This window comes from Plasmodium brasilianum, assembly GCF_023973825.1.
Source record: "Plasmodium brasilianum strain Bolivian I chromosome Unknown PB_00_07, whole genome shotgun sequence".
Classification (NCBI taxonomy): domain Eukaryota; phylum Apicomplexa; class Aconoidasida; order Haemosporida; family Plasmodiidae; genus Plasmodium; species Plasmodium brasilianum.
In genome coordinates, this window is record NW_027122940.1 from 16,932 (window position 1) to 29,455 (window position 12,524).

General features: G+C 20.4%; 2 protein-coding genes across 2 annotated transcripts; both read right to left on the reverse strand.

Annotated features, from left to right (window-relative positions):
- Positions 1 to 1,259: 1,259 nt before the first annotated feature.
- On the reverse strand, positions 1,260 to 2,127 carry MKS88_000209 (uncharacterized protein; the record flags this gene model as incomplete). The annotated part of the gene is made up of 2 exons (XM_067219341.1): positions 1,260 to 1,913; positions 2,041 to 2,127. The coding sequence occupies 2 exons, from the start codon at positions 2,125 to 2,127 to the stop codon at positions 1,260 to 1,262; spliced, it is 741 nt and encodes a 246-aa protein (XP_067070314.1).
- Positions 2,128 to 9,699: 7,572 nt separating this feature from the next.
- MKS88_000210 (uncharacterized protein) lies at positions 9,700 to 11,534 on the reverse strand (the record flags this gene model as incomplete). Its single annotated transcript, XM_067219342.1, has 3 exons — positions 9,700 to 9,900; positions 10,069 to 11,367; positions 11,526 to 11,534. The coding sequence occupies 3 exons, from the start codon at positions 11,532 to 11,534 to the stop codon at positions 9,700 to 9,702; spliced, it is 1,509 nt and encodes a 502-aa protein (XP_067070315.1).
- Between the last annotated feature and the right edge of the window lie 990 nt (positions 11,535 to 12,524).

A 12,524-nucleotide genomic window follows, 5' to 3' on the forward strand; every position in this document is an offset into this window, starting at 1 on the left:
TTTTAAAAATAAGATTTATTTTTTAAGATATTATTTATTGTCAGTATAAACTATACATATATTTATACATCTTAAAAACGGTATTAACGCTCTATATAATATATATATAAACCTTAGGAAAAATTATAACATATATTTAAATATATGCATACATATATTTATATAATATTATGAAAAGTTATATGTAATTTTGCTACCTTAAAAGAAAATTTTTATATTTATATATATATAACAAGTTCTTAGAAGTGAACTATTTTGAAAAAACTAAGATAAAAAAGGAAGAATTTTAAATATATTATTTCTTCATATATGATAATATTTAATTCGTTATTTTATACATTTAATTTACTAAAAAAAAAAAATAATATATATATAGTACATTTTTAAATTTTCAACATAATATATACTTAATTAAATTTTCAGTATGAGATTAACAGCATAATTATGAACATTAATAAAGCATTTAATGGCTTAAATTATTCATTTATTTCTGATGACATTGTAGTCTCAATTTATTAAAAAATTATAAATAATACACATTTTATAGGGACATTATTTTTTAATATATTTATAAAATATGATATATAATTTTCAAAAAAAAGAAATAAGAATATATTATAATGTATGTTACAACATATATAGATTATAATATATTTCTCATAATTATTATTTTATAAAATAAATATTAACAGTTATTTTTTAAAATAAATAAAATTTGTTTTTATACGTCAAAGTAATAATATACATTTATTTTGTTTAATTAAAATCTAAAAAAGTCATATTTATTATCATTATAAAGATAATTATGAATTTTTACCATAAGATGAATCATGAAAATCATTGCATTCTACAGGAATATAAAAACATGAAGTAACATTGTTAGTTCGAATATAGCTAAGGTATTATTCGTATACAATGATTTGTATTGTTCTATTATATATTAATTTTTTGTGCACAAAACTATATTTTTTATAAGATTCTATTGATATAGGAATATTATATATATTAAAACATAATATGCAATTAAAGTGAACAAATAATATAAAATAAACTTTTAAAAATATCATAACATTCATATTAATGAAAAAATGATTAATTTAACTTTTTTTTTCTTCTGTATTAAAAAGAAAAATTATACATACATGTATTTATAAAATAATAACAGTTATAAGTATGTTTTATAAGAATGTATTCCGTAAAAATATTATATATATTAGTTATTGTTGATAACTTCCTTACATAAAAATGTTTACTTCTAATTATTCATTTAATTCAGACATTAACTTAATTTTATTATATTTTTCATTATTTATTAAGAGCTTATATAACCCTATTAGAAGTGAGACAGATAATATAACCATTAATATCCCAAATGATATTAAGAAAAAGTATTCTTTCGCTCCCTTCAAGATACCTTCTACTGCTGACCATACTGTTTGCAATTTTAATGCAGTTTTAATTTCATCCCCTGCAGTTTTCAAGTACTTAAAATGTTGTAATATTGGCAATCCAAATGCGAACAAGAAAAAAATGAAAGTTATAAAAGCTCCATATCTGTATTTTCTGAATTTAATTTTTTTTAAATCTATATCACAAATTCTCCTTTTTTTTTCAAGTAAATCATCATAGTCATTTTTATTAATTAATTTTTTTTCAAAATGGAAGTATTTACCATCAAACATCCCATTTTCATAATCTATAACTTCTGTATAGTACTGCGCCTTATTTAATAAAGTTCTATTAGACTGTCTGTTTTTTCCTTTGTTAATCTCTCCATTGAATGGTTTATCCTCTTTAAGATCTAGAATATTTGAATCTTTATTCTTTTTATATTTTGCTAGTAAACGATAACTTCTTGTATTTAATCTTTTACATGGTACCCAATTCTCAATTAACAATTTGTTATTAGTTCTCTAAAAAAATTATGTTAATATACGTTATTTCATACAATAAATAATCTAATAATAATAAAAATTATTAAAAAAAATAAAACATAAAAAATATAAAATTTACAGAAATCCATATATAACATTATCATACTGTATCACAACAAAAATGACATATCCAACTTAAAATCATAAACGCAGAAATTTTGAAAAATAAGGTGGTATTAATTTTTTGTTCCATTGTATAGATTATTAATATACATATATATTCAGCAAGGGAAAAATTAATAACTATTTATTTTACTGCTTATTATAAGGGATGCTATATTTATTTTTAAAAGAATTTGTTTTTATTACTTCAAAAATATTTAATAAAATATATATAATTACTATGTATTTTACTGTATATACAAGGAATAAATCTTTAAAAATATTTAAAAAGTTTTTAACGTTAATGATATAAAAAAAAAAAAATAACTAACATTCATTAAAATAAAATAATATATATTTATTTATAAATATTGAAAAAATATTATGTACTTATTTACTCTAAATAACTGATTAAATAGATTACGTATTAATCTTATTGAGAATAAACAAAAAAAAAAATATACGATTTATTATTATACAAAAATACTTAGTTTACATAGCATGCAGAATGTAGAGAATATATATATTATATAATGCTCTTCATATTAAAAATATAATTGCTAATTTTAAAAAGGTTATCCTTTAAATAATTCTAATTTTATAAAGACATATTTCAATAAGTTATTATTCCTAAAATATATTATATATTGAAATATATTAATAGAAAAAGAAAATTTCTTTTGTGAAGCCTGTTGTGTTACATACAGAAATTGCATTACTTATTGAGTAAACATGGGTATTTTTTTATAAGCTATAATATAATTTTTAAAAATCAAGTTTTTAATATAATATTATATAATCTATGAAAAAATAGGTATAATGTAATGATGTATAAAATCTGATTTTCTATTTTATTTCCATAATTTTTAAAAATTTTAATTCTAAATTAAGATTAATTTATAATGTTATTTCTATAAAAAAAATATTCATATTCAACTAATTTATTTTTTTTAATTAATAATATATATTTAGAAGATATATGAATAGTAAACATAATTTTAAATGTACTATTAATATTCTAATAAGAAATATTTTTAATTTTTCTATGCTGATATGACCATATGTACCTGCCTAATTTTCTGTATATCACATGTGGAAACTTGCAAAGGAAAAAAAAGGGATAAGTTATTTCACCAGTTAAATGATTATATTTAAAGAGTATGTAAATTTAATAAGTAGAACTTATATTCAAATTATAATTTTCATTTGAGTCTATGAAAAATAAAATTTAATATTTGAAAACTACCCAATAAAATGCTGTAGACAAAAACTTACAAACTATATTTATTTAATTAAGCATTTAAAAAAATATTTACTTTTTAAAAATAAATTATACTTATCCAAAAGATAAAAAAAGATAAGTATTTATATATTATCTACAAAAAGATAATTTTTTTTTTTACGAATTTTATTTTTTTTTAAATTATTATTAGAATACAGATAATTAATAATGCTTAATATAAATAACATATATTTTTGTACATCTTTAAAGTGCTAAAATATTACAAAATATATTTATGGACAAAGTAAAAGTAGAGTATATAAAGAAATATTTATCTATTTATCATTGAATTATTTCAGAAAAAAATACATTTTTTTTAATATGTTAAATGAAAATTTTTATATTTATAGTTACATAATACAACTCGAGCCATATATCATTATGAAAAAAACTAAAAAAAGAACAGAAAACAATTTAAACAAATTATTTTTTAATATATAACCGTATTTTATTTGTTAATTTAACTTTTAAAAGAATAAAATGTCTATATTTGTTGTATTTATATACTTACGTTATTATATATATTTAATTCGTTTATTAAAAATTTAATTTACACCACAATTAATATGAATAATTAAATAGTAATTTATTTGAAATCTTAAATGTTTCTAAGGATATATAATTCATAATTTATATAAGAATTATAAATAATTAATAATTAATAAGAATAATTTATTAATATAAATTTATATATACATATATCATGTACAAAAAAAGGGATGTCCGTGAAAAAGGCATTTAAATTAATACACTTTATGTCATGCTCCACATAGAGTACAACTTATAGAATATTAAATTTCATATATAATTAAAATATATATATATAAATATAATGAAGTATATTAACTTCTTTTCATTCAATAAAAAATAAGATACGTTTATTTTTGATTCAAAACTAATAATATATTTTCTTAGTAGACTAAACAAATTATCATTTTAGACAGTAATAAGACAAAAAAGAAAAGAAACAATTTTTTGGTAGAATATAAATATTTTACTTTAATAATTATATATGTTGTGTGATGTCATATGCTAATTTAAAGTATATATATATATATATGTATATATGTATATTTTTTAAATGAAACTATGCTTAAAAATATGTGTGTACGAATTCTTAATATTTAGTCAAGTTCAAAAAAATTTTTATATTACAAATTAAAGAACATTAAAAGGTTCAAATTCGCGAAAAAACTAAGAACATATTGTTTCATTTTTGTCTGTCAAAAATGTCATATATATATTGGGATATATAGAGAATTTAAGAAATTATGATTATGTTTATTAAGAATAAAAATATTATATCTATTACTATATACTTGGAAATTCTTTAGGAATATATATATATTCCTTACTATGTATATTATCTTTTACTGAACTTAATTTTTTTATATTTTTAACATATGATCGTAAAAAACCTTTAATATAAGTGTGATACCTAATATAATGAAAGAAAAGAAATATATTAGTTGGCCAATTGATTGTCCTAGAACAGAAATTTGGGCGTTAGTGGGATCTGCATCTAAGACCTTCATATCCATGGGAAACTATCTTTTAAATTTTCTAATGTGATTGACAATATTTCCTTATCTAATTCTTCTATTTGAGTATTAGACCAATCAAAATTCAACCATCACATTTTCTTATATATGAAATGTGATGTTAACTGTATTGTGGATATTATTAATAAAAACAAGAACAATAATACAGGTAAAATAATTCTTAATCCGTATTTTTTAAGTATTATTTTTTTGTAAGTCTTGTTACTAATTGCCATATATTCCTTGAGAAAACCTAGATAATTAAATTATTTGAATATTTTTTTTTCCAAACATGAATATTTTTTTGTTTCAAATATATAAGAATTATATTACTTACCTTGTTTATTATATTGCGTATTCTTTGATGAATCTTCATTGGATGCTTTTATTTTACTTTTACATTTTTTCTCATTTTAAGTTGTACTTTTTTTTTTATTATTGTGTCTTACTTTTTCTTTGTCGCATGAAATGTTGTGGCATAAGCATACATATTAGTAGAATCGTATATATTGGTTGGTTAATATTGAATAGAAATCATAATTACTTTTGGGTAAATCCCTTGGTGTAGATTTATATGTTTTATATGGTTTTCTTCTAATTCCCATTTATATTCTAAAGATGAAGGATTTAGTAATGATATATATTAAATTCTGTGTATTCCTGTTTGATTTCTAGTATGTACCGCGTATAATTCTTTATAATTTTTTTTTTAGATTCTGTCTTCATATTTCTTTTTTTTTTTGTATATATTTTAAAAAAAATAATTAAGAAGTTTGTACAACTTGTATGGAGATAAGTATACTGCATAACATGGAATTTTAATATTTTTCTGGTTATAAGATAATGACGCATAGGGAGCAATTTAGGAATGATAAGATGTAAACTATTTTTCAAATAGGAAATTTATAATTAAGTGGAATTATTGAATAAAGATATTTTTTATGTGACAAAATAACTTTTAACTTTTGTGTGTTTCATTTACTTTTTAAAATTTTTTTCTTTTATTTATGTAATTTTTTACTTATACTATGTGCATTAGGTTAATGGTACTGCGAAAATAAATATTTTATATAAGTCTTGAATAATTGTTCTAGAATAATTACAACGGTATTCATTTTACAACAGAATAAAAATAATTGTTCAAACTAAGAGAGTAATTATAGTATAAAGGTTTGACAATGAGCAATACATTAAAATAACAAAAAATATAAATAATAATAATGATTTAATAAAATTTAATTCAAATGTAGTAATGCAATATTACAAATATATATTTTTTAATTAAAAGTGCTTAATTTTTTGTTTGAGATCAAAAATATACAAATTAAGATAGTTTACTTTTATTATCTTATATAAGATAAATTAATCTTATACTTTTTTTAACACTATTATACGTAATTTTATTATATGATTTTAGATTTAATTGCATTTAACAGAAGTTCAAAATTTTTGGTAATATAATAAATAGTATTAAAAATAAAAATTTGGACATATAAAAATTTTTTTCTTTATTCAAGCGATTAGAAATAGGATGATATAATTAAAAATAAAAAATGATAAATTAATAAAAAATAATAATTTTATATATTTTAAAATTGTTATAAAAAATTATACATACATAATTTAATGACACTCTAAAGATACTTTATGATTGAATTATTAGTTATTTTACATTATATAAGAAATTAACTTGTATCATGATAGAAAAATGGGTACTCTTAAATATATTAGAACTATCATATTTAGATTATTAACTAACAAAAAAAAAAAAAAATGAGTAAGCTTTACGAATAATAAATAAATTATTATATAAAATTATATACGTCATTTTTGCAATATAGTATTAAAATTAAAATTTTTTTCTTTGATTTTTTATTTATTATAAGATAATAAAAATTTCCTAAAATAATAAAAATATATTACTCCTTAATAAATCATTTTGACCTTATAAAGGGATAAATAATAAATAATTTAAATTCTTCCATTATGGATTAATTAAAATTATTAAAATCATACATTACTATGTATATTTTTGCTGTACATTTATACATAATTGTATATAAGTATAGGTGAGTAAACAATTTTTTTTTTTTTATGTATTTTGGTGATCAATAAAGAAAGATCATATGAAATTAATTTTTACTTTCCAAAATTATTGTATTACACATTTTAACCTTTCTCTTACTCTTAAATAATTTATTAAACTTTTGTACATGTTCTTTTTGCGCATATTCTTATCTTTCTTTCTTTGTAATATTCTTTGAATGATTCCTAGAATTCTAGACAATTTAGAGCATTCTATCTTTTTAGGTGATGATACTTTATACACATATTCCTCTTATTCCTTCGTTGTGCAGAATATATTAAATTCTTACTATTATATAAATATTTCAACATTTTTTATCCTTCGAAGTCTGACATTTGAGTTAATATATATATTTATAAATGTTAATGCATGCAATTTTATAAAAATTTCTTATTTTTAATTACTGCTCCTTTTACAATATAGTCGATATATTTAAAGCTATATAAATTATACATTTTAATAACTTCTTAACTATTAATTATGCCATATATATTGTTTTCTATTTTGTGCCCTCTATGTTTCACTTTTCCTGTTTTTCTTCATTAATCTCAAGTACAGATATGATACAATTTGCACGTTTGCTTATAGTTATATTATAACTAATTTTCAGTTAAATGTTATTTTAATTTTAAACTGATAATCAAGAATCACAGAATATATGTAATAGCCTATGTTTCGGATTGATATACGTGGGTTCTTATGTTCACGACCGATATCACTCTTTACATCTTTCAGTATTGTCATTTTTCTTTCTCCGTAGTATTATAGGATGGAAGCAGAGTTCAAAATAAATAAAGGGATACACACATACATATATGTATATATATATATACATTTATTTATTTGATTGAAAAGTATACTATGAAATGTTTCCATAAAAATAATGTTACCAAAATGGTTGAGCCTAATTGTTTTAAAAAGTTGCAAAAAAAGGAAATCAAATTTTATTTTAATTTTTTAACGTGATAATTACATACTTCCGATTATAAATAATAGAAAAATAGAGTAATCTATAGAAGTAAATTATTATATGAAAATACATTTAAATACTATTTTTTGTTTTTCCTATATTCACTAATAATTACTGAACCCTAAAATAATTAACGCATAATTAAGTTGTATATTTTTAAGTGTATCATTTATTTCTATTGTAACAACTCCGATACTAATTGAAATATATTGTTTAAAAAAAAAATATGAAAAGTTATGAAAAGTAATTCTTATTTTATTTTCCTTATATAATATTGCATTTGAAACTATTAAAACTTTTTCTGTGCTATATGTTCTATGTATACAAAGTAATTTCTTCAAGATATCTTAATCATACTGACGTATTTACACAAAATTAAATATATATATTAATGGAATATTACAATTACTGATATGCTTGTAAGCATATGCAATGGATGTACTGTTCTACTTATTTTTATAGTTGTATGTGGAAGGATGCTAAATTAACATATATTTATGGTTATATAATTTTTCCATAGGAAGCAATATTCTATGTTAGGAAAAATATATAAGAAAAATATATATTTGTAAAATGGTATTATTATACACTTTTTGTATTGTCAAAATATATGAGGGTTAATAATATTTTTTTTATTCCTATATTAATTTTTAGTTTTTGCATTTTATTTTATATATATTTTTTTTCTCTACCAATATGAGTTAAAATTGCTTTCTCTGAATATTCAATGTTTAGATGATATAACTGTTTTTACTATAATAATTTCTAATGGAATTACACTTAAAATTGTGATTATGTACATATCAAGGAAGAAATTATTACATATTTTTTTGGTACCTTGGATTAAATTTTAAATTATAATATTTACTTTTTTTTTCGTTTTATTTGATACAAATAATTGCATTAAAATTTTTAATGATGAACTTTTTTTAGTTTATTTTTATAGAGTTTCTATGTACTGTTCTAATATTTAATATATATTACTAATAAAAAAATCCAGCAACACGCTTAATATTTCTTCTGCGCTATGTATATAATATTTACTTTATATATATAAAAACTGTGTTCTTCAGATACAATACTATTTTATTCAAAAGATTTGGTTAAATATGAATATATACTTTTTATTGAAAAACCATGCAGTTTGAGTACTGATTATTGTATAATATTTAATCATAATTTGGTCAGTATATTTTTTTGTAAAAAAGAAATAAAACAGTTGGTTTTTATTTCACGAGTTACATCAATTTTATTTACTAACGATGCATTGTTCTAATATAAGGACTAAATTACCAGTTCCAAATAAATTCAATAAATTGAAATTTATTTTTACTTTAAATATAACTATAATATATCTCAAATGGGTTATGCTTTAAGAACACATAATAAGAAGTCAGGGTACAATTTCATGAGTATAATTAAATGAAATAAAAATGCCTTGCCAATATAAGCTTTTGAATTGTGGAACATTAGAATCTTAAACTATTATTAGATAGGAATATTTTAGTTATTTTTTCCATATATATAACAAATATTATTGCAAGTTCAAATTAAATTCATTAAAAAAAAAATTAAATAAATACAAAAAAAGTATTTGACAAAAAGTTAGAAAAAATAAATTATTCTAAAAGGACAAATAAGAAAATATATATAAAAAGTTAAAAATAAAAGTGTCTATATTTTATTTATGCTCTTCTTTCTATTCTTTGATCTTTATCATTTCTACTAAATAGAAATGTTTATATAATCCAATTTTGTGGGCTTCTTAATATCTTTGATATGTATCAGTTGATATTCCGTAAATCATTTGATGAAAGAAGCTCATCTTCTATATTTACTACGTTAAATCTCCTCCTGTCAGAATGTCTATAAGTACGTTTTAAGAAGCGTCTTGGTCGTTTGCGTGTACTTAAATCGGCAAAATCAAGTCTATACCTTTGTTTTCTTTTTCTATGTCTACGTAAACGTGATCCGAAGGGAGTAAACTAATATATATATGAAAGTAAAAAACATGTATAATATGTTTATTTCACAATTACAATATTTTAAGAAAAATATGTTATAAATGGTGACTAATAATGTATACATACAGCATAAAATAATTTTGTATTTACTTTAAAAAAAAGGTAAAATATAAAAATAATTCCCATTACTAGAGTAACTGCAGTAGAAATACGGAAAAAAATGTTGTTTAATATATTTGATTCATTAGCTGATCTCCTTTTCCACACTCTTTCGCGTGCTGGTTTTAAATCATCTTCTGTCCATGACCTTCCAGCCTGCACTTTGTATGCCCCAGTACCTTCTATTTGTGTAGCAAATTTTCCTTCAACCAATTCTTCCATATACCGGCAAAGTCGCATGCTATCTTTATTATTACTTCTACTTCGACAATCTAGTTTTCCTCCTTGTTTAAAGCTCCACTTATATGAGTTAAGTGTGAGTTTACTAGATGGTATTTCTTTTTTTACGTCGGTAGCCCTAGGAACCCCTCTGTTTCCTTTTCCATCAACTTCAACATCTTTTCCTGGATCTACCCTCGATATTGAACTTGCATTATCTGCAGAGAAACTACTAACAGTCGCTTCCTGTCCATCAGTTCTAGCAGTAGGCTCATCAACGGGTAAAGGAACAAAATTTGAGTATAAAATACAAACTGGTCTCTTAGCATCTCCTACTTCTAATGTGTCTTTTGTCGGACTATAACATCCACCATAATTAATTGCGCTCATAAATTCTTTCCCGAATTCCTCAGGATTTGATTTTTCATCTTTGAATATAGATTTAATACTTTTTAGACCCTCACATCTTTCGTTACCATTAGATCCTAACGCGGATAAGAGTCTGCTCGGATTAAAATCGTCTTTACAACTCAAAAAATAATTAGAACAATCCCAAAAACTTGGGGTACAACAATTTTCCTTCTCATCGTCATATATAACACTGATAGATTTAAGATATTCTTTATATTTACCATTCTTACACTTATTACAAGTTTCACTAGTTTTAATATTGTTATAATTTTTAAAATAATCATACAAATACTTCTCTTGGACTTTATAATTCAATCCTTGCAAATTCTTAATATCAAATCTATAAGAACAATCATGTTTCCTGTGCTTAATGAAAAGTTCAATCTGTAATTTATTAAATTTCTTAATAACATCTTCAATATCACTATCTGATGTACTTTCATTAAACAAATTCCTTACTTCTTGATATACCCAGTTTTTATAATGCGAACAATAGTCCTTATATTTTTCTGATGTATGCTTTTTAAATACAAATTCTAAAAGTTTTGTGACATTTTTACAAAGTTCAAAGGACTTTTCTTTGTAATCTTGTTTTATTATTTTAAATTCATTACAGTATGTTTCATCTGTTGCATTTACCAATTCATTATTGAATTCTTTGTATATACTGTATGGATATGACTCTTCTAAAATTTTATCCTGAAAATTAAATTTATAAAAGGAATTTTACAAATACTTAAGTACTTATATATAATAAAATATATCCTGTTAATCTATGTTAGAAATGGCATTTTAATAAATGAGTATGTATATTATTATTGCTATGAAAAATGAAAGTATCCATAAACTTCTTTTACCATTTCCATAATTTTTCATTATTTTTATGTATTTACTGTATGAAATAATTAAAACTGTATATATACTAATATTTAAGTAAAAAGAATGACTACATATATACAATTGGTTCATTTCGAGCGTTTTATACTTTTCATTAGTAATTACATCTATTTGCATATTTCTTAAAGAAATATGGCACTAATTCATTCTAAAAAATAAATTATAACTGTATTGATTTTATCATATAAATATGGATAATTAAAACAGAAATAACCTTAATGTTAATACAGTATTACAGTAAATAGTAAAAAAGAAGGAATCCATTTATAGCAAAACTTTATTCTGTATACTAATATGCATAAATATATATATATGTACGTACGTAATTAATTATTATTATCCTATTTTCTTTAATAGAACATATATTTTTTAATATAAAAAATTAAAAATTGTAATTCCGTGCAAACATTTATTTTCAAGCACTTTTGTACTTTTAAGTATTTGTATGTATCTTAATATGGTATTTCTGTAAAATTACGAAATTTACTTTTTTGAAAATTTTGTTCCATAAATAAGCGTAATATCATTTCATTAATACTTTATCTTTTACCGTATTATATGCAATACTCTATAATATTATACGCGCATTACTATAGTTAACTAAGCGCATATTACAAAAATTATAAATATGTATATAAAAAGAAGAATATTTAAAAAAAACAATAAATGAAATATAAACCAAAAAATTATTTTTAATATGATAAAAAATTTTACTTGGAATATATTTATTTTATTTTTAATATCATTAATTTTTAGATACCCTATATATATATAACTATAGTACAAATTATTCATTTCTATTAATAACCACAATAAATTGTAAGTCGATATATTTTTTTTTGATTCATTATTATAGTTCACATAGTGTATAATATGTTTTTTATCAATGCGAGTATGCATAAAATAAACTAATCAAATGGATCATTTTTAATAAAAAATTTAAATTGTTAATTACATTA